This window comes from Pyrgilauda ruficollis, unplaced genomic scaffold (assembly GCF_017590135.1).
Source record: "Pyrgilauda ruficollis isolate IOZ18807 unplaced genomic scaffold, ASM1759013v1 scaffold212, whole genome shotgun sequence".
NCBI lineage: Eukaryota > Metazoa > Chordata > Aves > Passeriformes > Passeridae > Pyrgilauda > Pyrgilauda ruficollis.
Window position 1 is genome coordinate 81,091 of NW_024520540.1, and position 23,690 is coordinate 104,780.

At 39.8% G+C, this 23,690-nt stretch overlaps 1 protein-coding gene across 1 annotated transcript in view; it reads right to left on the bottom strand.

Moving 5' to 3' along the window:
- Nucleotides 1-23,690, bottom strand: part of LOC121353942 (bifunctional heparan sulfate N-deacetylase/N-sulfotransferase 3) — a 42,386-nt gene that overhangs the window by 8,754 nt on the left and 9,942 nt on the right. The window contains exons 2-6 of the mRNA XM_041468166.1: nt 16,090-16,177; nt 15,352-15,506; nt 12,396-12,581; nt 9,804-9,932; nt 800-982 (exon numbers count right to left, since the gene is read on the bottom strand). Of these exons, the coding sequence (XP_041324100.1) occupies nt 800-982; nt 9,804-9,932; nt 12,396-12,581; nt 15,352-15,506; nt 16,090-16,177 (741 nt within the window). The remainder of the gene's footprint in view (nt 1-799; nt 983-9,803; nt 9,933-12,395; nt 12,582-15,351; nt 15,507-16,089; nt 16,178-23,690) is intronic.

Genomic DNA, 23,690 nt, shown 5'->3' on the forward strand with positions numbered 1-23,690 from the left:
AATCCTTGACATTTTCCCCTCTAGTTCAATGTTTTATTCAAAACCAGAATGAATTTCAAGATGCATTATTTAAGTACAAATTTGCAATCTCAGACCTTAAGCTGGCAATTCAATATTCAACTCTGGAAAACATTTTAGTAAGCAAGCTTAAATACCTTTTTATGTTTGATTTAGTAAACTTTTCTCCTTAGAGTATTTCCACCAAGCCACCTTAATAAGATGCTATTTGGAGCAATATTATCACTGTCAGGATGCCGGTATTTACAGCTTCTTGCCAAACTTCTTCTTTGGGCAGCTCCCAGCCTATTGTGAATAACTTCTGATGTATCTCATCTACTTCCACTTGCCTAATTAGGGTATTCATGGTCTTAATGCTCTTTTCTCTTTTTGGATGCCCTCTTCTCCTTACACACTTGGAGAAAAATTTCTTTAACTGCTAGAAGATGCACGTAAATCTGCCTGTCAAATGCTTTACTCCTGTTAGTTCCAAAAGGAGAAGAGAAATAACACAACACGCACTTGCCTGCCTTTCCCCACAATTTTAAAGGCAAGTAGTGTCACAAATAAAACAAATTAAAGATAATTTTAATTACACATCCTAATGCATATTAATTTCATGGCCTTTTACAAGTGACAGGGACCACAGTCACATCCTGAAGCTTCAGTTGCCTGTTTCATGGAACCAACTTAAAAATATACTGCTTTTCTCTATAAGAAACTGAAACAATGGATTAAAAAAAAAAAACAAACAAAAAAAACACCAAGACAATTTTTCTCTGATCCCTTGCTCAGCCTTCACCTGCCAGAGAGGGTCCTTCTGCTCAGGGAATAGCTCAAAATACTTGTGAGCCAGCTGGACCGGGGGAAGGGTTTGCAGTTTCAGGTTTGTCCAGGTGTGCACGAAGTTGGCCAGATTCACAAAGGTGTACAAGCCCAGGCGGTCGTTCCCGTAATTAGACAAGTGTGTCATGAAGATGCTGATCTGTGGGAGACAAAATGAAGAGCACACCTCGAGTACTTCATCACTAGATGGCAGTGCAGCCCCAGGTGATGTAAATGTCATTTGCATTTTGCTCTTTGAGCAGCAAGCCTTGGATCACATTCACACATCCCTTACTACCCTGGCCCCTCATTGAATTGCATCCTTCTGCTCCAGTCAACTCAATGCAAGCAATGAGGAAAAGGCTGGAACAGGTCCCATGAGCTCTGTGAGCTGCAGGATGTGCAATGCTACCCTGGGGCTGGGCAACACTGACAGCACCTTTATGTGCACTTACTTCATAGGATACAGCAAAAACAGTGCCCACTGCTTTACTTCAAGAGGAATACAAATGCAATGTTAAATTCTGTTTTCATGTTAATTTCTGTTTTCATGGAAGAGTAAAGAAGCCACAGACCAGGGAAGGAGATGAGCTCTATTACTGTGATATGCAAAACAGACCAAAAAAATCTGAAACCTGAGTACTTTCAAATAACAGCATGGAATATTCCCAAACAAAAAATACCAAAAGTTTTAAGGCTGCTGGTATGTTACTCTCCCAGTATCTTACTATGAAGGTGACACCCAGATACACCCGCCCATTCCAGCCCTTGCTCCAACTGCACTTCTGCACTCCCAATGGAAGCAATGCTTCCATGAAGGTTTCTCACAGGAGGGGCATTTTTGGATACACCTAAACCGAGCTGGTGAACAGAGCAGGAATGCACAGACTGCAAGGATGGGCTCTCAGGGACTGAGGAAGGGCTGCAGACAGAACCCCCTGTTTTCTACAGGGATCCCTTTCCAAGGAAATTTTTTACTGATGCAACAGTCTGCTCTTGCACTGAAATCTGCAAACCCTCGCCTCTCCACTGATGATTTCTTTCTTGAAGTTCTTTTTAAAGTAGAACTCACCCAAGATAAATTCTCCAGACTAATTCCCATTAAAAAATTAGAAACATGACTCTTTTTATAAATAAATCTGCTAATGCCATGAATGAGCAATTTCTATTTAAAGTAAAACTTGAAGTAAGCCACTTCAACAATAGAAAAGCTTATCATGGTCATAATGCTGAAATTAGTTCAGGAACTGAAGTTAATCTTTGGCAAAGGAATTCCAGTCCTCAGCTGAAAGAAAAAGAAAATAATGAAAAGCTGGTATTTACAGTAAAATCAGAAGATACACTCTGCCAAATCCCTAGGAGATGATCTTTCTTTGTGGGTAGGACTGAGATTGAAAACCCCTTCCCTTTAGGCACCAGATGTGTAACCTTTTCAAGTTTCCTTTTTCATTTCAGTTCTCAAAGCAGGAACAGAGCAGCCACAGGACTACGTTGTTCTCAGTAAAGTCACAATCAGCAGGTTTCCATAAAAAAGGTTAACCTGCTTTCCTGACAGCCTCTTTCTTTCCTCCATGTGGGCTGACCTCTGACATTTTAATGTCAATTCACCTCCTGGCAGCTCCTTACCTGCCAACAGCTACTGCACTGCTGTGAAAGAAAAAGCAAGAGAAGTTGAAAAGATTGCTAGTTCAGGGAAAATGTAATTATTCTTTCCCTGAAGAGAATATCACTGTAATTTCAAGAATGTCAGTACAGGCTGAGAAATTGACTGGACATATGATCATAAATAATTTCCAGCATATAAAACTGTGTCAGTGAATGGGAAAAATTACCAGAGACCTAAGCTCCCATTTTAGTTATATTTTTTAAGTCAAATACTTTACGGTTAATTATTTACAGCACAAAGATGATCAAATGCTGGTTGAAAACTTAAATGGCCAAATCTTGTGAAGAAATGCATACTTAGCCAGGCTGATACATGACCTAATACATGACTTGACATTGTAGAAAAAGACTCTTCTAGATGGCATCATAAATATCACAGATCAGCTGAGAGGGATGGTGGATCACTCCCCACTTCCCTGTGCAGAAGGATGGGAACACACAGCAAACCCCTTCCACCTGCCATTTCCCACCAGGACAAAACATCATGATTGTTTTTTCCCTTCCATACTGGGTTTATGATGCTATACTTTGCTCTATCATACCACGTCCTGAGTCCTTCAAACCAGTTGTAATTAACAAGAATCATTATTCTTTTTCTGCAACTAATAGCATGCTATGTTTCTAAAGATTTACTCTCTTGGAACCACCATCCTTTTAGGATTCCTTGAGGAGCTCTAAAAGGAATCCTTTGTGACCATATCCCAAGGCTAGACCTAGTAAATAACACTATTTGTTTAATAATCTTCCACCTCTGGGAAATGCTGTAAAATACAAATAGAACTTCATATATTTCTTTATTCTTTCTTCAATAGGGAAGCAGCTGTGAATAGATTTATATTTACTCTAACAAGCATTTTAACCTCCCTTCCAGAAAAAAAAAGCGATTTGATTTTATTATTTCCAGTACTCTTCTCAAATAATTTCTTTCAGGCATCAGCATTTTCTTTATTTCAGTGCAGAAGGATGACCCTTTTTTAGCTGTTCCTCATAAACAAACCATCATCTTGGTTGCACTTCAATGCACACTCTCCACGGGATTTAATATCCTTCACAAGGGAACTGAAATGGAATGCAGACAGCTTTTAAAATGAAGGTTTGGGACTAAATCTGGCCTCTGGGCAGCAGCTTCTTTGCTGCTCTCACACATTTTCACATCAGAGCTGCAAAGGTGCTTTCCTGTGCTCTGCCTTCTCCTTCCAGCTTCTCCTCAGGATTTTCCTCTGTTCCCCAGAGTGAGAGGGTCTAAGTTACATTTGCTCTCCTTCCCCAGTCCTGATCTTATTTGGGATCCTGACTGGTACTGCAGAAATGTAGGGAAATGAGAGCAAGCAGTCAGGATAAAGAGCTTTTATCTTTTTGACTGCTCATTCTATACAGTGTATTTCCTTACTACAACATTTCCCAGTTAGAGGCAATAGCTTTTAGGTCAACAAACCAGAGCTGAGATCGAGAAGAAGCTGCTGCTATTAAATCATGTCTCAGGAAAAGATGAACCAGCATTATCTAATTTATGTATCAAGAGCAGAGAGATGTTTGACAAACAACTTACACAGAATGAAACAATGCAACAACTTACCCAGCTTCTAGTGCTGGATGTTAACTGGCTGGGTATTTTAGAAAACACTGATCACAACAAAATCATGATTATTAGGGTGCTGCACCTATTGAAATTATACAAGTACACTACTCAAACCAAGCTTCTGGAGTCCTGGTAACAACTGCTGTTTCCTGACACAACAGAGGTGCCTGTCTCCCAAAGGAATGATATTACCACTCCCAAGAGTGACTAGCCCTTCCTAGGGCTCCTGGCTTCTTCCCCTGGAGTCAAGGGGTCTCTCTTAAGCTGCCAGGATCAGACACCAGAGCAGAGAGAAGGCTCTTTTTTCAGACATCAACTGCAGCAGCAAGGGAAGTGAAGTCTGAGACTTGCAGGACACCGATGAAGAGTTTAATTATTTGGCATTTCAAATCTAGAACTAACAGAGTTGGTATAAGAAAAAACAGGTAATGAATACTTATTACATACTGGGCACTTGATTTTTTTACCATATATAGATCTGTTGCAGGCAATTCCAGCTTGAATAAATTCTTGCTAATAATCCAGTCATCAAGGTACTTTAGTCACAGGTACTATGTCACCCTCCCATCTGTGCAACAACATTACAAGGTAGCATTGAGGCCTCCCAACTCAATGTAGTTATGCACAACTCTTCAAATTGAAGTTAAATTATGATTGACAATTAATTCTGCGGTCTCAGCTAGGCACTCGCAGCAGACGCATTACCAGTTCGGAATATTGCTGGTATTTTAGCTACTGAGCACATGTTTACAGGCCATGAGAGCACATCTAACTCTCAGAACACCTATATTCAAATTAATTTGGCATTGTGCACACTGTTTGCAGTTCTGCTATTGTTTCCAAGTTATTCCGAACAGTTTTGTTTCGGGTATTCAGAGACTCAGTAACAGCAGGTTTTGCTCCATCAGACTGCCAAAGGGATGGAATAACAGAGCCGGGTCTACATTGAATGAGTATTTTTAATAGCTGAAAGACAGTCCTTTCAGACCTGGATGCTTGCAGAAAAGCTGTGTTCAATTCCACCACAGAGATTCCAGCTTACAACTTCCTTTTTTAGCCCTGAGGTTGTCCTGCTGCTTTCACAGCTGCCATGGACCTGTCCACTCACAGACTGCCAGCGAGCGGAATTTCATTTACATAGTGGTCTCTTCACCATAAATATGATGGAGCCAGGGAAGAGTTATGAGCTCAAACAAAATCATGTATTTGATGTAGTTCTGAATTGTTGATCTGACAGTCAGGAACCTCAAGCTTATTTTCTGCTGCTGCTCATTTCCCTTCTGACTCAGTAATGGTAGTACTGTTCAAAAGACTTGCTTCACTCTAAACCACTGGCACAAAGCTTTCCATTCAAGAATTTTAAGGATCACAGAAAAGTAAAGATTTCTGATTGCCACAGTTTCAATGCATTTCCTGCCCACTGTTAGAAGGAATCAACTGTAAAGAGACAGCTATTCCTGTCTGTTCTACAGCTTCTCCACGCTGCCTGTTCACTTGGAATTTGGATTTTTTTTTTCTTATTCCACCCACAAAATATCAGACACTGTCTGGCTTTTATGAGTGGATTTTAAAGAACAGGAAGGCAAAGAATACTTGTGCTCTGCAGTCAGCCAAATTGATTGGCTAAACTGATTTCTCCCCTGCCCCGACTGATGGCAACTATTGCTGGAGTTACAGGCATGAGAGGAGAGGGATGAAATTAAAGAAATTAAATTGATGCCTTTGACACCTATGAAATGGAGGAAGCCTGTCAAACTGAACCATCTTTCCTGCTTCTCACACTCAGTACAGTTAGATATGAGGCTGTGCCAAGCAAGATGGACAGAAAGGGAAGATCTGAGTCTGAATGTCTTTGATTTGGATTTTCTTCTGTAGTGCCAGTTCAGGGTCACATTAAGATACAGCAAGTTCTGCTGATGCTCATACAAATCCTCTCATTTTCAGTGCTAAAGGAGATAATTTCTCCCTTGCTGCAAGTCAATTAGCTTAATAACAGCTCTACTCACTGCAACTGGGGAGAGGTAAAAATTAGAAGAAAATAATACTTAGAACTGAACGCACATAAAGATTACCATTATTTTAAGATCAGTCGAAGTGCCTAAAGCATTAACAGCCTTTCCTCTTCATCAGCACTGCTGTAATGATGTCAAGAGCACACAGCTGGCTACACATTAGTTTCATTGTTGGGCTGTCAACCATTTGAAGGCTTTCACCAAATTCTTCTCCACAGGGCATTTTCCCTTTTCTTTCCATCTGCAGACACACAGTACTTTGCAAGGAAGTGCATGTAAGTGCACCTAATGCAATTACTGCATTCTCTTTCTTCTTCTTAGGGGTAGAAAAGGTATAGAAAAATTTCATGAACTGTTGGTTACCCTTCAACATTCATCTCATAGGATAGAAAAGCTCCAGATCTGTATCTTCTGCAGTTCAAAGGATCTGAGAAGCAATGGTACAGTTGACAGCAGTGTCTACACCGACCCCTTCATTACACATAGCTCAAAACCTAATGGCTCACTTCCTACAAGGGACAGATTTAGGAATCTGTTACAATTTTATTCTAAGAAACATTGAGCAGAAATTTGTTTTACTAATCCAAGAACTTAGCCACATATTGCAGAGAGAGATGAATCTGAAATCACTGAACATTCTAACTAGTTTATCAGGAAAAATACTTGCTAACATGTTTTAATGACAGAGCAGTGGCATGAAAACCAGCAACAATGTGAGACAATAAACCATAGACGTGTCTGACTGGATAACACACTCATCACTACACATTTCTACAAGGCATGTTTTCCTTGTGGCTTTGCCCCAGAAATCCCTGGCTAAATCAGTGCAAGTCCCTCAACCTCCCTGTAAGTCAATTATTCAGCTTATAATGTGGGAGAAATAATGCCAGTATGCCAATAACACAGGCTGCTGAAGCTTGCTTTTTCTTCTCCTGTGAAACATTTTGTGCAAGATCCTGATATAGCACGATCTCGCCCGAGGGCTGCTGCAGCCAGCAAGATCTTGAACAGGAGATAGACACACAAAATATTACTTCAAGAGTGGGTAACAGTGTTCTCTTAGTGCTTGGGCTCTTTTTCAGCTTGGTGGCACTTCAGAATTTGGGATGGCTTACAGGAACAGTGGTCAGGCTCAAGTCCCAGCCACCAGTACAGGGGTACCAATGCAAACCACAAGAACACACCCTGCCAGCCGTGAGATTTGCTACTCCACCAAGCCAACTGCTGGTTCCCAGTTCCACAAGCAGCATCTGCAGAGCAGGATTTCCTGAGGCCTTCCATACCTGCAGAACGTCTGCTTGTGCAATGCTCTGGGAACAGGGCCATCCCACTGGTTCTCATGACAAAAACTCACAGCTGCACACATGGTCCTGTGGTTTCCTGTGGCTTATCCTGCACACGGTGGTTGATGGAGCACACCGTAAGGAGGCAGAGACTTACACCACTGCACAGCCAAAGCACTGAGAAATTCTGGGCTTCATTCTTAGGGGCACTTATTTCAGAGTAGGGTACTCAGTTTCTGAAATTTCAGCCTGGTACCTTACACTTCAAAAATTATATTCACGTCCAAATTAAATATAATGAATAAATTTGGTAAGATTAACATTTAATCCACACTCACATTTCCCAGGTTTGGAAACTAACTATTTATGTACTCCTTGCTGAGAACATTGTTTAGCTGACATTGTAATGATTCATGGGTGATGTTTTCTGTTCTTAGCTTTGTATCAGTGAAAAATAACATTTTGAAAATGCCTCATAATGGAATTTTTGCATCTTCTCAACAGCTGTGTGTTTCACATAAAGAAATCCCAGCAATTTTAATGAAAACACAAGAAAGCTTATGAAATCCAAAATGCTGCTCCATAATTAGACAGACTCCTAAAGCTACTTAGTCTTCATTTTAATGCCTAAATTTTTGCCCCACTTTGACTTGCAAACTATGACATAAATACATGCAAAACCTAAACCCCACAAATATAAAAACCTCAGTCTTTAAACTAACTATGTGCCAGGCTAATGTTTAGAACCTCAGAAACTGTTTATAGGCAGATATTTAGAAACCAGATGCATTGTCTTTTCAAAGGCATTCCTTAGAAGGAGTCTTGGGCAGATTTCAGCATAATATTAATTTACAGTTATATTTAGAAAACACTGCATTTAGCTTCTGTTCTTTTAGCCTGTATTGTATTTGGGATATCATAGTTTTCAGAAGTAGGTGATCACACAGTCTAGACAGCAATGCATGAATCAAAGACCTAATTGTAATGTGTAAAAAGACATTACTGCACTCACATTCCAGGATGTCAGGCAGACATGATCAAACCTCCATGATGAATATCAAAAATCAGGGATGTTTCACTGCTTGTCTTCCCTTCCATTCTCTTCATTCTTTTTATTTAAAAGTCTTATGCCTCAAGCACTCGTATGAAGTGCTGATGTTTCCCTACATTGTAAAATAGTTTTTGGTTGTTGTGGCTGTATTTAAATGTGGAATATATTGTTCTGTGCCTTCCTCTAATTTGAATTTTCCAGGTCTCAGCTCTATTAACCTGGGGTTGGAAGCAGATGGTTTTGAAGGTCCCTTCCACCCTAAGCCATTCTATGAGTGATTCTATGCTGTGCCTGAAATGATACACATCATCAAAGGTAAGACTGCAACCACTGCCACCCTCTAGAAGGGAAACCACACGTGTGCTGAGGAAGTAAAGTTATTATTTCCCAATTCTGCTATATGAACATGAAAAAGGGGAACAAAATACAGTAACTGCTCTCAAAGAGCCAGAACTATAACCTGAAAGAATCTGGGGCTTGAAAAATACACCTGCATATAAATTGCTGAAATAGCTTTCATAAATTTTTTTTTTCATTACATTGCAAAGATTAAAAAAGGGCACAAAATATTCAGGCTTATTCCAAAAAATATTTAGGTTATTCCAAAAGATTTGAGTAGAAATATATTTTGTTCCCTTTGGTGCTGCCCGTGCCTACATTTCTATAAAACAGCAGAATTTTATTTATATGTTTTATTTGGATCCCAAATGAAAACCTTGTCTAAAAGGTCAGTTTTGAGGCAGCTGACCTAATCCCACCCATTTTGAAGTACTACACTGCTCTCTTCTGTCAGTGTTCTGTAGTTTCAGCGCCTCACTTCTTGTTTATCTTCCATTAAAGACAAATGAAAGGTTAAGCAGATATGGTTCATTTACTCAGATCTTTTTCTTTCAACTGTGTGGTTCTTTTACTTGTATCTCTTTGAAGCTGCTATGAGAGAGCAACTGAAATTTCTCCAAACTGACTGGAGCCCAAGCATTCCTTTCTTGCAGCCTTCTCACCTCCACAAGTGCTCCCAACATTTGGCATCACGACTTTGGCACAGCAGAGAAACGAACTTGACCTGAGATACTCATAGCAGTTCTTCACATTGGAATTCTTTGAAATGTTAAATCTCAGGGGTCTTATTTCATGCAATAAGTAAAGAACAAGAGAGGCTGGCACTGCTGCATTACTAACAAAACAGATGTCAGAAAAAGGTGCAGACTGCTTTGTACAACTAACAGAACATATATAATATTAGATCTCAATTTAAATAATTGAAAAAGCAAAAGAACTCACTGTCAGTAACCATTACTGTTTGGGAGACCCAGCTGATCAGCTCTGGAACATTCAGTTACTTTTTCTTCAATTAATTTTTAAAAAACATTTAAAAATTCCACTGTACTTACTGGATTGAGAACCACTGTGAAGAACAACTCTCCTCCTTGAATACTTTTGTCTAATTCCTTTGGACCTCCAGGATACTCTTTATAGAAAATGGTGTGGGTGAACAAGCCACAGGTTTGCCTAGGAAGCACCTGAATTTATGAAAAATACATAAAAAATTCAAGAGCTTATACTTTTAATGAGATGATAAAAGTCAGAGAAATAACATATAACAGATAATTGCCGGGTATATTTGGCCTCTCAACTTTACTGGAAATCAATATTGATCTAGATTAATTATTATCACTAAAACTGTAACATTCAAAAATTCATTATATTTCGTTTGAAATTGGAGACTGATCTCTATCACCAAATTACCATTCCAGAGCCTCCTCCAACTCATTCTGTCCCTAACACCTCATCCTAAATCCAAGTATTTGAAGTCTAAAGTTTTTAAATAATGTGAAAGATAATCTAAAATATTATCAGTCTATATCGTATCAATCAGTTCCACTTTTATCTGAATGATGGCTTTGTTGTAAATTTAAACCGTAATTGGAAAGGCAAATTGGGTTTTCTTTGGCTTAGGCATCACCACCAATAATTCTACTCTGACACATGGGGAAATTTACCAGTAATGCTCACCTTATAAGAAATATTAATTCTTATGAACTTCTTATTCAACTGTGCTATTTTTTTAAGACTGGTTGAAATATGTAGTACAAGCAAAATTATTTTTAAAAACATTCCAAGAACAAATCTTTTGAATATGAAGCACTACTAAATGCAGTTATATTTTTCATCAGAAACTCGAAATATTTTCTCCTGCATTCCGAAAATTATTTACTGGAGAGTATTTCAATTATGTCTATTCCTTATGGAAAATCAACAGCTGAGTATGGAAGTTCATGTATAGTGCTTCACTGGGATTGTTATGATAGATTAACTTTTTAAGCATACAAATGCCTTATTTAACACTGGCTGTGGTTTTGCAGATACTCTTTATTTCTTGCAGTTTAATTTCTCAACATTTTTTTTCTTGTGACGTAGAGAATACTGTGATCACGGATTGTAAATTGTGTTGTCAGAAAATGTATGGAATTTGTACATCTGCTATAGACTTGCCTAAATTTTTAAAAAACATTTGGATTTCATAGAGGAAATATGAGAACAATTTTTCACAGAGGCAGGGAATGAAGCTGTACTGGATGGGAGGTGCTCTGACAAATCTTACACAACAATGTTCCTACTGAGTGTGCTCATTACTATTAGCCTGCAGATGTCAAATATTGATGCATTTGCCCTGGAGAACTGAAAGCCTGAGAGTCCCTGAACAGGTGGTTTTATATGACTGGTTTTGGAAATAGATTTTTGGCTGCAGTGTCCCTGTGTTAAATCTCATTATGTGTCTTCAAATGACGTGTTTTTACAAATATTTATGGAAGGGATTTTTGTAGATTCTGAGTCAATCTGTCTTCCCCAAATGCTTTGTGCTCCCTAAGCACATCCACAAACCCATTTTCTCACAGGCAGTGATTGCTTTGAGGAGAACAAATTGTAGCTCAGCCCTATATTGGTGTCAGTTTTGTTCCTAGATTTCTGGAGATCATTTTCATTTGCTTCACCCAAAAATAGATCAAAACGTTAAAATACTACTACTTAGCTCAGGAAAGTGGTATCCATGGCAACCCAAGAACAATACCAGAATTCTGTTCTAAGTGTTGTGCCAAGGCTCTCGACCTCCCAAAAGTGCCTGTTGCAGCCAGAGGTACAACAGGGCCTCCATTCACTGCTCTCCCACACGCTCCAAAAGAAAGTTACTTGGGAACATGCCACCAAGTATTTTGGAAAGCTGTTTTGAAATACTTCTGAGGTAATACTGATGAGATGTGAACCTGAAATAGCCTCCACCCCAGTGCCCTGATGGCAACAGCACAACGCCTTCCGTGTCACTTGGGTACCAGCCCTTCCTTTGGCACACGTGGCTGTCAGGGACAGTGCCGGGAGTTATGTAATTCAGGAAAACAGTGGGGCTTGAGAGCACTTTGGTAGCCTGGAGGTGGTGTGGGGGGTGTCTTCCTTCCCTGCAGCTCCTGAGGCTCTGGGTTAAACCAGGCTGCAAAGCCTAGTCCGCATTTGTGCAAGGCAGGAAGCCAAACAAGGGCAACCATGCACAGTTCCTAGGGTAGACAAAAATACGTACCCACCCGGATCCAGATTCTGCCGGCATAACCCGGCAATACTCTTCTGCAGTTAATGCTACCATGCAAATTAAAAACCTGATAGAAATCTAACCCAGCATATTGTGTTAAATGATGCAAAATTGACTTTTTCCTTGAGCTCTCTGAACCAGCGTTAACCACAGGACTAGAACAGTTAACAGCCTGTTAACTGCTGTCAGCAGGGTGCCTGGATGCCACCTTCATCAGCAGAAACATCACCAGCAACAGACTGATTCTAATTAACAAGACACTGTGAAATACACCTTGCTACTTATGCACAGCAATACGTGCTTCTCACAGTGTGAACTCTCAGGATACCCTGCTTTTCCACTTAAAAGGAAATGGTTCATGAAATGGCAGATGAACAAAATGAACATCAGCAATACAACTCACCATGATGTTTTTGTGGATGAAGCCTCGTCTATACCTTGCAGGCTTCAGATGTGGGTATTCTTCTGTGCTGGTTACTCTGATGTTCCAGACCTTTTTCCAGGCGTCATAAAGTTGAACGTGTACTGGATAGACTCCTGAGTGGTGTGGAGCCACTGCATAGCCCAAGTCAGTTGGAATACCATGTTCCTAAAACATGACAGAACAATGGCTACACTCAAAAATTTAAGAAACTTGTTGTTTTGGCATTTCTTAAATGCTTTGTTTGTCTGAAACAGGTCTGAAATGCAAATAACAGTAACATCAAAATATGATGATCTGGAAGGAGATGGAGGGCAGCGTGGTGAAGAAGAAAGGATTTTAAGACAAAACCCTTTTTAGAAAATATTTTTGTGAGTAGGCAGGGAAGAAGGATATAAATGCATTTTACATTGGTTAATTCGATCTACATGAAACAGAAAGCTGCACACACTCAAGTTCTTGCAAGGAATTTGTTCACAAACTTTGATTTCAGAGAGATAATGTCTGGCACATACTGAACACAACACGTAGCATTTGCCAGCTACAACCACAAAACCACAATTTCCACTACATATCCCTTCCCAATTACTTGGACGAGGAGCTGAATTTCAGAGTCACTGCATTTTCCCTCTAGTCCATGCAAAAGACAAATCCATTTTCAAAATCCAGCTTAACTATTTCAGTGTCATGTTAAAAATGGAAGAAAGATAACCCCTTGTAACAGTGTACAGGCAGATGCTGTACAGTAAACCCTTCTGTAGTACATTGCCTATTTTTGAAGACTGTTGGCATTTATGGTGTGCACATACCTTGGTGCCATTACATTCTCTTCACACCCAATGCATTTTCCTTCAGGTTACTTTTCAAAGGAACAGTATATAGCAGATATTCCTTCATAGTCTGGTCAGAGGAATGCACAGTCCATAAGATAGCATTTTGCCATGATTTAGGAGGACTGCCCTTGCACTGCCTTTGAATTCTTAGAGTTTTTAATACGGCTTCAATTGATACAGTCACCTTCACCATATCTCCTAATCATACTGTGTGTGCAAAGCATTGGCTGATACCTGGACCTCTTCCTTTGAATAAACTAGGTACTAAGGAACATGAAAATCTCCAGAAAAATGGGTGTGTGATGTTAGTAAAACCATTCATTGTGTGTAACAGACACGCCTGGTTCAATCACAGTAGAGAACCCTGAGTTCTCTATGTTTAAAGAATGGTGACATTCTTGTTTCCCTTTAGGAATTTATGGCACATAAAAAAGGCACCATGCCAACCAGGAATGAGTAACATCTGCCCTCCTGATAGTACTGCACGAGCAGATAAAGAGTAGATACTCCGTCAGTTACACCGCTTTACACGATTTAATTCCATCACAGATAATCCAATTCTTCTTCCTTTTATCTTTCTTACTGCCCTTAAGCATGCATAAACATCAGAAAGGAAAATATTCACAGATCATGTACGAAATTGCATTCTCTAACATCCCACTGCATCTCCTTCATTTATCTATAAACAAAAGCCTGATTTTTAAGGCTTCTCCCCTCAAGTTTCACAATAGACAGTAATAAGAATGTAATCTAAATCTTTCACTCTAATAAGGGGCCTATCATCTTCAATGAATTAATGTCTCCATTATTCCTCACTGACTGTTATTCCCCAGTTGAGCATCTCCCACACAACACACACATTGAATGAAAAATGCACGAGGCCTCGGCAATTTCGGCCTCTTTCAAAAAAGTGGCTGCTTCTCTCTGTTTTAATTTAAATCCTCTGAGCAGATGAAACACAGTGAATAGCTTCATGTCTGTCTGCCTAAACATGAAAAAAATTAATAGCAAGTATCTGTAAGCATTAAGAGCATTGAATGTAGTGAAGAAAATTGCAATTGCTGAAGTTACGTAAACCGGGGTTGAAACTGCATTGTCCTTATAACACTCTAACGATTACATCCTGCACGCTAATCCCAGAGGATGTCTTAGGTCACACTGAACTACAAGGACTCATTTTATTTCCAGTGGAGCTTGCACCAGTACACAGAACCATATTAAAAGTGCAATTTTGGACACAAGATTTTTAAATTTTCAGGAATCTAACACCTACTGCAATGCTTTCTTGAAAGGAAACATTAAAGTAGAGCTGTCCTGTACTCAGTACAACTACAATTTACAGCAAGCTATGTGAAGTCTTTGTTTGAAAGAAAGCATGTGTCTCACTTAAAAGCCAAGATGTCCAATACTAACTTTAATTGGCTGATAGTCAGGTCTATCCTGTTCTCCTACACTCACTGACACATGACCATTAAGCGCATTCTTTGTTCTTCTGGTATTTCAAATCCCCCTGCTCCTTTCAGGAACAAAGCCATCACATGCCAGCTAAAGAGCAACCAGTGGATTTTGAAAAGGAAGAAGTAAAATTAGGCTGTTGTAAGAGCAAAAGCAGTTCAGCAAAAAAGTTATGTCTGCTGAGATATTTTGATACAATTAGGTCTTAACACCAGACCCCCTCTTCAGACAAATAACACGTTTTATGTATGGCAATTTTGGTTTATTGTATGAATTTATCTGTGATCTGTTTCTCCAATATCCTCAGACCTAAAATCTGTTTTGATTTTTTCTTATATTCTCGCTGAAACATTTTGATTCAGAGCTTTGCTGTGAATAAATAATTAGTAAAGGCAATGCTTTTCAAAACAAGTGTACATAAAGATGATCCAAAGGGAATATATAAGATGTTATTAGGTATCACTGCAGAACTGCATCTTTGAAAATGTGGTACACTTACCTAACCCTAACATCCAGTGGGTTTCACAAAGTCATTTGCTACCTCTCAATGGAGTATTTATTCTTTCAGAAACGTGGGGTTTTTTTTCTCCAGTCTAAATAGAATAATGGCTTCTGAGTACCTAAATTAAAAATGCAAAAATATAACTCACTAAGGCAAATTTTTTGTTGAGGATCATCTGCTCCACCAGTGAGGACTCATTGTGGAAGAGGTGTGGCTGCATGTGACTCCACATGTGGGGAAACCACCAGAACTCATCCACAGATCTCAGCAGCAGGTCATCGCCCTCATCCTCCTCCTCAGTCCCTGCAGAGGAAATTAAAAAAAAAAAAAGAACAAAAAAAACCCCTTCATACATTTCTGAAGTAAAGTTTCTACTTTTATTATATTTTTACAGACACTGGAAACAGTAAGAATGATATTAACATAATAAACTGTGACCAGTTAAAATACTTCCTGCTGAGGCACTGGTGAGAAAATGGGACAGTCAGGACCACTTGGCTGGCCCACATCCTATTTAATATTCTTTCTTTTATCTCGCCTATTTCTATATGGTTTTAAACCAAAATTATTTTAAGGGATAATATCTATATTACTGTATTTCTAAAGTAGAGATGAAACAATCACAAGGATGAACTGTGGTAGGCTCAACAGATCCCTCAGTGAAATCAATACAAAATTTTATGTGATTGGTGGAATTCACCACTCAAAAGTAGACTGAAAGGAGCTGAATTTTAATAAAAGGGGAGAGACATTTAATCTGTTCCACACCAGCAACTAATGCAGGAACACAGCACACTAAAGCCCTTAAGACTCCAGCATTCCTACTTGTCCTCATGCCAGGCAGAACACTATCAAAATCAAAGTAATTTTAGTGTTTGATTCTTACCTGTGTGATAAAATTTTCCTGAAAATCCCAGGTTGAAAGTAAAATTTGTAATCTGGGCTCTCAAAAGATTCTGAGTATCAAGCAGGGCCTGAAAAAGAAGCAAACCAGCATATAAACATATCTGTAGAGAACCCAACCTGGCACACAAACTTAATATAACAATACAAATATTTTTACAGTGCCTTTTCAATTGGTTTTGCTGTTTAAAAACAGCTCTTTATGTATGACAGAGAAGTACAGATATTTTTACTAGCACATAAAGATTAAAGACCGCATGAAAACTCCATCATTTTCCTCATGAAGATAACCAGCTACTAAATGCCGGGTTACTCCCTGAATCATGAGATAGGAAAACAAAGGCACATAGAGAGAAAAAACCTTCCACCAGTCACTCAGCAAACCTGGGCCACAGCCAGGAATTCATTTCAGATCTCTTGTGCCTCCCAGCACTGCTCCATTCACAAGGGTGAAGAGCAACTGTCAGAGCTACATTTCTCTGCATCAGCTCAAGTACATCCACAGCATTTCAGTCATGTTTCAAAATCATGGGCAAGGCAAAAAGAAAAATCTAAAGAGACAGCAAGAAGCTAAATCAACCCTACTCCACATGAAAGAACTGGATCGCAGATTCCCCCAAATTCTGACTCATTTCTCAGACAGTGAGCATACTGACTGTCAGCATCTGTGTACTTGCACTAAAGCAGTACAAACAAAATAACAGCACGTAGGAAGAAGGGGGAAGCATTATTCATCAGGTACAGCTTCACTCATTGGTTTCAATATGCTATTCTTGATTTGTTACTCCTAAAATTTACATATCACATTCAGGAGTTCTCTCCCAGACTCTTACACCCTGCTGTTCTCTTGTTCAGTCTTCCAGGTGGAACACAGAAATCCAGCCTTCCAAACTTTGCAAAGCAAAAACAAAACAGATGAACAAAGGTCATAGAAAAGTTTTCCAAGTCAACATATAGTATAGCACAATGATTTTAATAAAGTGGTTGAAAACATTATTATTGTCAGAGAAACATAACTGTGTTATGAATGGGAAATGCATTTAACTGCACAAAAAAGATTAAAATGACTGGAGATTTTCAAAGGTTGAAAGGTCTAGCAGGCAAAGAAGAAAATGCCCTCTTGAAGGGCAAAGACAACTTAGTGCCTTGAAAAATATGATCCAGTAATTTTAATTACATTCCCTGGACATTTTCATTACATAAGTGATTTGCCTACAATTATATGCCAATGAAAACAAAATACTAGAAAGTCCAGACCAGTTGAGGTATTAAGCACAGTACACTCAACTTACAATTCCTTAAAATATGACCCATTTTACAGATTGAGGCAATATCCACCTTATTAGAGCATACAAGCTCTTTTTCAGGTCTTTCCCAGGGCTCACCTGGTAAAGATCATCATCTTTCATGGCAAAGCCTGCAAACTGTCCTGTGAACAAGAGACATTCTAAAGGAATGAGCACAATGAAGCACAGAATGGAGATAATTGAAACCAAGCTCCAGACTTACGAAGATGAATATTAAGAGAAAAATATTGCAATGCTGTAACGAGAGCTTTTGCACAGGCTGAGAGTGCAAAGATCTCCAAGGAGGCTTCTTATTCTAATGAAAGGCAGCAAATGTGCACAGGAATTAAATGAAAACCAACCCCGGGCTGCTTGGAACCTCTTCAATGATACAACTTTATCTCTGTGTGGTTAAAAAGGTAGGAGGCAAAAAATCCAGCTATTCCCTTCCTGTGCTAAGGGGACACATTGTTGAGGGGAAGGGACCCTGAACACAGGCTGACAGCCAGGTGGCATGAAGGGCTGCTCACTTCTGTCCCTCCACATTAAGAGCTGGGAGCATTTTTTGAGCTGAAGGTTTTATGCTGTACCTTTCTAACACCTAACACCTTCCCAGCTTGTCACCCCCAATCTGGTCTCCACCCAGCAGGATGGAAAACTAGAATGACAAACAGGCTTTTAAAGGGGAGGAGGGAGAAAGGTGGCAAAAGGCCCAAGACACTTCTGCAACAATGCAACACAGTGCTCACTTCTTCCCTAGGAATTAATTTTGCCGGTGTGGTTCCTACCTTCTTGTCTTGTGTTGGGAGCATATCAGCTAATTCCAAGGGTGTACCTGCTCTGCCTGCAAAGAGGGAGGCCACAGATCTGCTGTGAACCACTCTGGGTAGACAAACTGAGCTAACATTTGAGTTGTCGTGCCTATTGGTTATTTTCTGGGCGACTTGACATTTTACTCATCTTTCAGGTTCTAAAAACAAAATGTTAAAACTCATGAAAAATATACAGTAGCAGATGGCAGGGTGTATTACTGTGAGTTTCCATCAGAAAGACAGAAAGAGAGAAATGTAGGGAGACTAAAAGCCTGAAATTTCATTTTTACATGCTGTTTATAAGCTGAAGGTAAACTGCTGGTATTTTCTGGATATTTTATAACTGTTTATGAACAGCACCTCTGGGTATCTGCATGAGATGTTACATAAATACACCAGTACTGAAGATTATATTTTAGAATCATCTAGTCAAGTCTTCATATGTTTATAAATAATTATTTAGTACATGTTATATTTCTGCTGGTACTATAAGGAAAATAAAACACCTTGGCTGTATAATCCCTTTCATGTACACAGCTTCAATGGAGTACTTTCTTTTGAAGTTTTCCTAAGCTCACAGACTAGGTTTAGGAAATTCCTAGTGCCAGAAATCAAATATAAGTGTTCAATATGTGATGAAAGACCCCTTTCTTCTAATAGTAAAAATCTTCTTACTAATAGTAAAAATCAAAATCTCAGAAAAAGGCCCTGTTACAAATCAAGGGATAGACACAAGTTATCCTGACAGCAAAACAGACTTTCTCATCTCTCAAACAGAGAACAGAGGCATGGCCAGATGACATGGACTGTCTAAAGCTTTTCTTGAAGTAAATCAGCTGAAAAGCCAAGAATAAAATTCCCATCTTCAAACCTGCTTCCCACTTCCATAGCCAGGAAGCCATCTTGACTCCTGCCCTCAAATACCTCAATGTGATTTCACTTCAGAGCCTGCCACAGAAAAGCTGCAAGTGTCAGCCTGTCTTCAGCAAAGAGACAGTTGTAATTTCTTCAACAACAACACAAATATTCAGACTCAAAAGCCTTGACTGATCAAAGGAATAAATCAAGATTGCCTTGTTGAACTCTGGTTCACCAAAGAGGAATGACGCCTTCTTTGTGCAGTCACACCAACATATTTATGACTATTTTCTTGCTGAAAAGCTGCTAAAGAACTCAGGCACTTGAAAAGAGAAATAGTTCAATAAGCTGGTAATTCTATTTGTAATCACGTACATTTCAACTAAATTGGCAAGCAGACAGAGCCTCACAGTGCTGCAGCATTAACATCTTACACTTCACATCAGTACATGTTTTCATGTCAGCAACAAATGCAAGGGCAGCTTCATCATTTTCCAGAGTCTTTCTCCTCCTTTTTTTGGGGAACAGATCTCATGTTATCTCTCAACACTTGCTTGCTTGTTTTACTGTCTGAAAACACTATCAAAGGGGCCATTAAATTAGGAGTTATTTTGCTTTTGAGTAAAATTTTTGATGTTTTGTTGGCTCTTCAATAAAGGCAAGGACCTTCTGAAAAGGAAGGACAAATTAATAGAAAGTGCAATGTGAAAGCACCTGAGTTAAGCAGAGCAAGCCCCTCTAGGGGAGCTCTTTTTCAGAAGCAACTTTAATTTTTCCATATTGTATTTCTTCTGTAACCCCTGCAAGAGAGGGAAGAACCAGAAGTAAAACCATTATCTGAGTGGAGCTCTTGGTGTAGAGAGGTTCAATGAGCTGTAACAGATGCAATGTCCTTTTACTCTGCACTTTTTGGGACATCACTTTGCCTTTTCCTGCTCTGAGAGTGCTGCAGCAGAAGCTGCTGCTCAGGTGCTGGCACACCACCTGCCTCCCTCAACCTCCTCCTCCTGCAGATCCTGGGGTGTTGGGAAGCAGCACGATAAGCAGCAACAGAAGACAGCCTCAGTGAAGGCCCAGCCCAAGTGTCTGGGAATCAGGATTTTATTTGACTGTTTTGCTTCTGAGGAAAAATGATTCCTTCATGATAAATTATGTATTTTGGAACATCATTAAAATGCAATTAACTACTCTTTCTGGATTTCCAAGATTAGCAGTTTGACACCCATTACCATACACATTTAATCTATGCGCGAGAAAGAATAATTGCTTTGGGTATAGAGATGTACCTGGAAAAAACATTTTATCTAGCCTTCAGACAAAAGGACAAGAAAGCTTCACTTGTCTTTGTGCACTCTCTTAGCAGAGCTGACACTACAGAGAGGGCAAGAGAAAAAACAAAGAAAACTTTTGGCTTTTTCTGCAAAGTGTTTTGCTGGCAGAGAACAGGTAACCCAATTTTCCCTCTAAGTGTCAATAAAGTATCAGCTGGTGCCCAATTATGTACACCCTAAGTTTTTTAGTGTCCAATAGAAGAAAAAAATTTAGGAGCCACAACTTCACCTTAGGGTTCAAACTTATGTGTCTAGTGAAGGATCCTTAAAATATAAAGAGCCACTTCTGAAAATGTTGCTCAAATGATTTCAATAAAAAGTTTTTTCATCAGGATGCACTGTTTTAAATGCCACCAGGTCTTCCTTTAGAGTTGTTTTTTTATCCCATACAATAATGATCTTGATGATACTGCAATTACATATTTTGAAGTAATTAGGCTCTTTCAACTAGGTAAATCATTTGGACAACCAAGAGATTTAAGAAATATTTCTAACTTCCTTCACCAACTTCTCACTTCTTGGAGTCTGAGGTACCAGCTAATGAGAACTGAGCTAATTACGGCAAGGTAACTTGAAGGTTATAAATACTTGGTGCCAATAGTATTTAATAAAGCAAAGTAATTAGCATGCTGTTTTCAGGGTTCTGTCTGAACCTCAGCTTTATTAGCTCTTAATTAAACTGTACTTAGATGAAAGAGGTTACTGTTACTAAACAGCTAAACGATCTCATTATTTTGCAGTTAGCAGAAATAAAATCCTGCATTTCTTTTAATTAAAGGTCAAAAAAATCCCAAGTTGGTTGAAACAGAACTAATAAAACACCCTACTGCTACCTATTTTCTCCTGGATTTTGGTCAGTTTTCAATAGAAATCTTGCTGGTTGCATTTCTACCTAATACTTGACCTGCTTATGTAACACCAAGTATTAAGAGGTGAATTCTGAGAGTATTACAGAACTCAGAGTAAAACCACAGTGGCTCTAACGTGCATTTAGAATATCCTGGTATTTTTAAGTTCTTGTCATCTGGTGATGGTCGGTACAGAGGCAATGTGAGGTTTGTTACCCCCAGTGGAAGCACTCCTGAGCTGCAGTCACACCCAGCCCCAGAGCTGCCTCAGCCCTGAGCATGACAGGCCATCCCTCAGATGCTGTTCCAGGTCACTTCTGGGCCACTCTGCTCTGCCTGCTTAGTCTGGCTTGTCTCCATTGCATCCCACCAGCAGCAGATAAATTCTAAGGGTTGTTCATTGATTCGTGTTGACATTTGTCTGGCTCCCAGGAAATGTTAGGCATTACACCTCTGCACCCCTCATTAGCCAACCCACACTTCTGCAGCTTCACATCCTGTCTGCAAGGGTGCACAGTGCTCTGTCACAGATCAAACAGTGCCATGGCTGTTCCGTCTAACTGGACACGTATTTTATAGTCACCCAGCTCAGAAAGGACAGAGGTTGTGATCCGAGCTCCCAGCTCCACATTCATTATCAACAGCACATTTGCTCCTTATTTAATGCTTCCTCACAGGCCAGCTCCAGCTGCAGCTCCCACTGCAGGCAGCAGGCCCAGCAGGCAGATCTGGCTGCAGGACAAGGAGGGCTGCCCACGAGCTCCGGGGCTGCAGCACATCCCAATTCCTGACTGGCCCCTCTCACCCTGCCACTGGCAGCGAGTGGCTGGGAACACGTGCGAGGCTCAGCTCTGGAAGAAGATCAAGGCCCAGTCTCTGAGCAGCAGAGAGCTCGGGGCTCAGCAGATGTGCAGGCAGCTGCAGCTGGGGCACTGCACCAGCTCTGCTCTGGCAAGTTGGTCTGTGGCCACGTTCCTCTGCCCAAAGCACCGAACCTTAGAGGTGCAGTTTCAAGCCTACCTATACACCATGGCTCCTGTACAAAAGGTGACATTCTGTAAAACACAGTTTACCACAAATTTGATTCCAAAACTGCTATTCCCAAGGTGCCATAGCCTGCAGCTCCTTTCTTGCTGCTGTGTATGACCTGCTGTCCATGTCAGATCTCCAAAGCACCTCCTTCCCTTCCCACTCTGCCCCACACATCCTACCCAGATAAGAAAGGAATGGTAACCTCACTCCAACCCCCTGCCAAGGGCAGGGACACCTTCCCCTAGATCAGGTTGCTCCAAGCCCCATCCAACCTGGCCTTGGACACTTCAAGGGGACATCACAGCCTCTCTGGACAGCCTGTGCCAGGGCCTCACCACCCTCACTGCAAAAATCCCTCCTTCCTGATGTCCAATAAAAATCCACCGTCTTTCAATTTAATTCCTGGACTGACAGAGGCAGACTGTGAAATAAAAAAATAAAGACCCATTTATTTAGGTAATGAAAGTAAAAATGTAGTACCAGTGTTACATATATCAAATCCAAGAGAGTGTGAATATGGCCTTCTGGAAAAACCTCAGCCTTACTTTTATCTTCAGTGCCAATATTCTCTGGACATAAAAGCCTGAGCCTGGACAAACTAAGACACACTTATCCCCAAAAGGCCTACAGGCTGTGCTTCCTGCTCAGCACAATATTAAATAAATAAGATTTCAAGTCTGGTCTATATAATTATCTAAACAATCAGAGCTCACGAGTGAGTGAAATTAATCTATTTTTCCAATTCACACAAAATTCAAAGTATTTAAATTTTGACACTGTTTTCCCACAGAGTAACAAATGGCCACACTTACAATACAAACCTGTTACATGATTACAGAAGAACTCAACTCCACAGACCAAGGTATAACAAGCTGCTGTTTAGGTACCTTGGAAGTATTGGAGACGACAAGCTACGTCTAAAATGCTGACACCAAGCAAAGAGAAACACCTTGGGGTTTGTTCGCCTCTCAGCTGATACTTTTCCCCCCAGGTAAGACTAAAGCACAATATTTGTGTTAATGCTGAGTTCTACATACTGGAGAACAAAGAGTGCAAATGAATGAAGACTCAAACCCTGTAATCTAGATAAAAACAAAAATAATCTGGTTGCTCTCCCTGCTTAGCAAAGCACAACAAAATTACATTACTGGCATATTAAATAAAGATTACTGCACGTGCTGGGCAATGCATCGATGTCATAGCTCATTCACAAATGCTTCTTAGATGTTCTTTTTATTCCTAATAGAGCCCAAAAGATTCCTCTGCTTCTAATACTCTTTCTGAATAAAAATAGCTCTCTACCTCTGTCCCTATGTTTCAGGTGAGCTAAGAAAAACCAAAAGCTCCTTTTCTGTTTCATCTTTACTGACAGAAAAAACAATCTTTAACAAAAAAATTTTCATTTTCTCACTCTGTC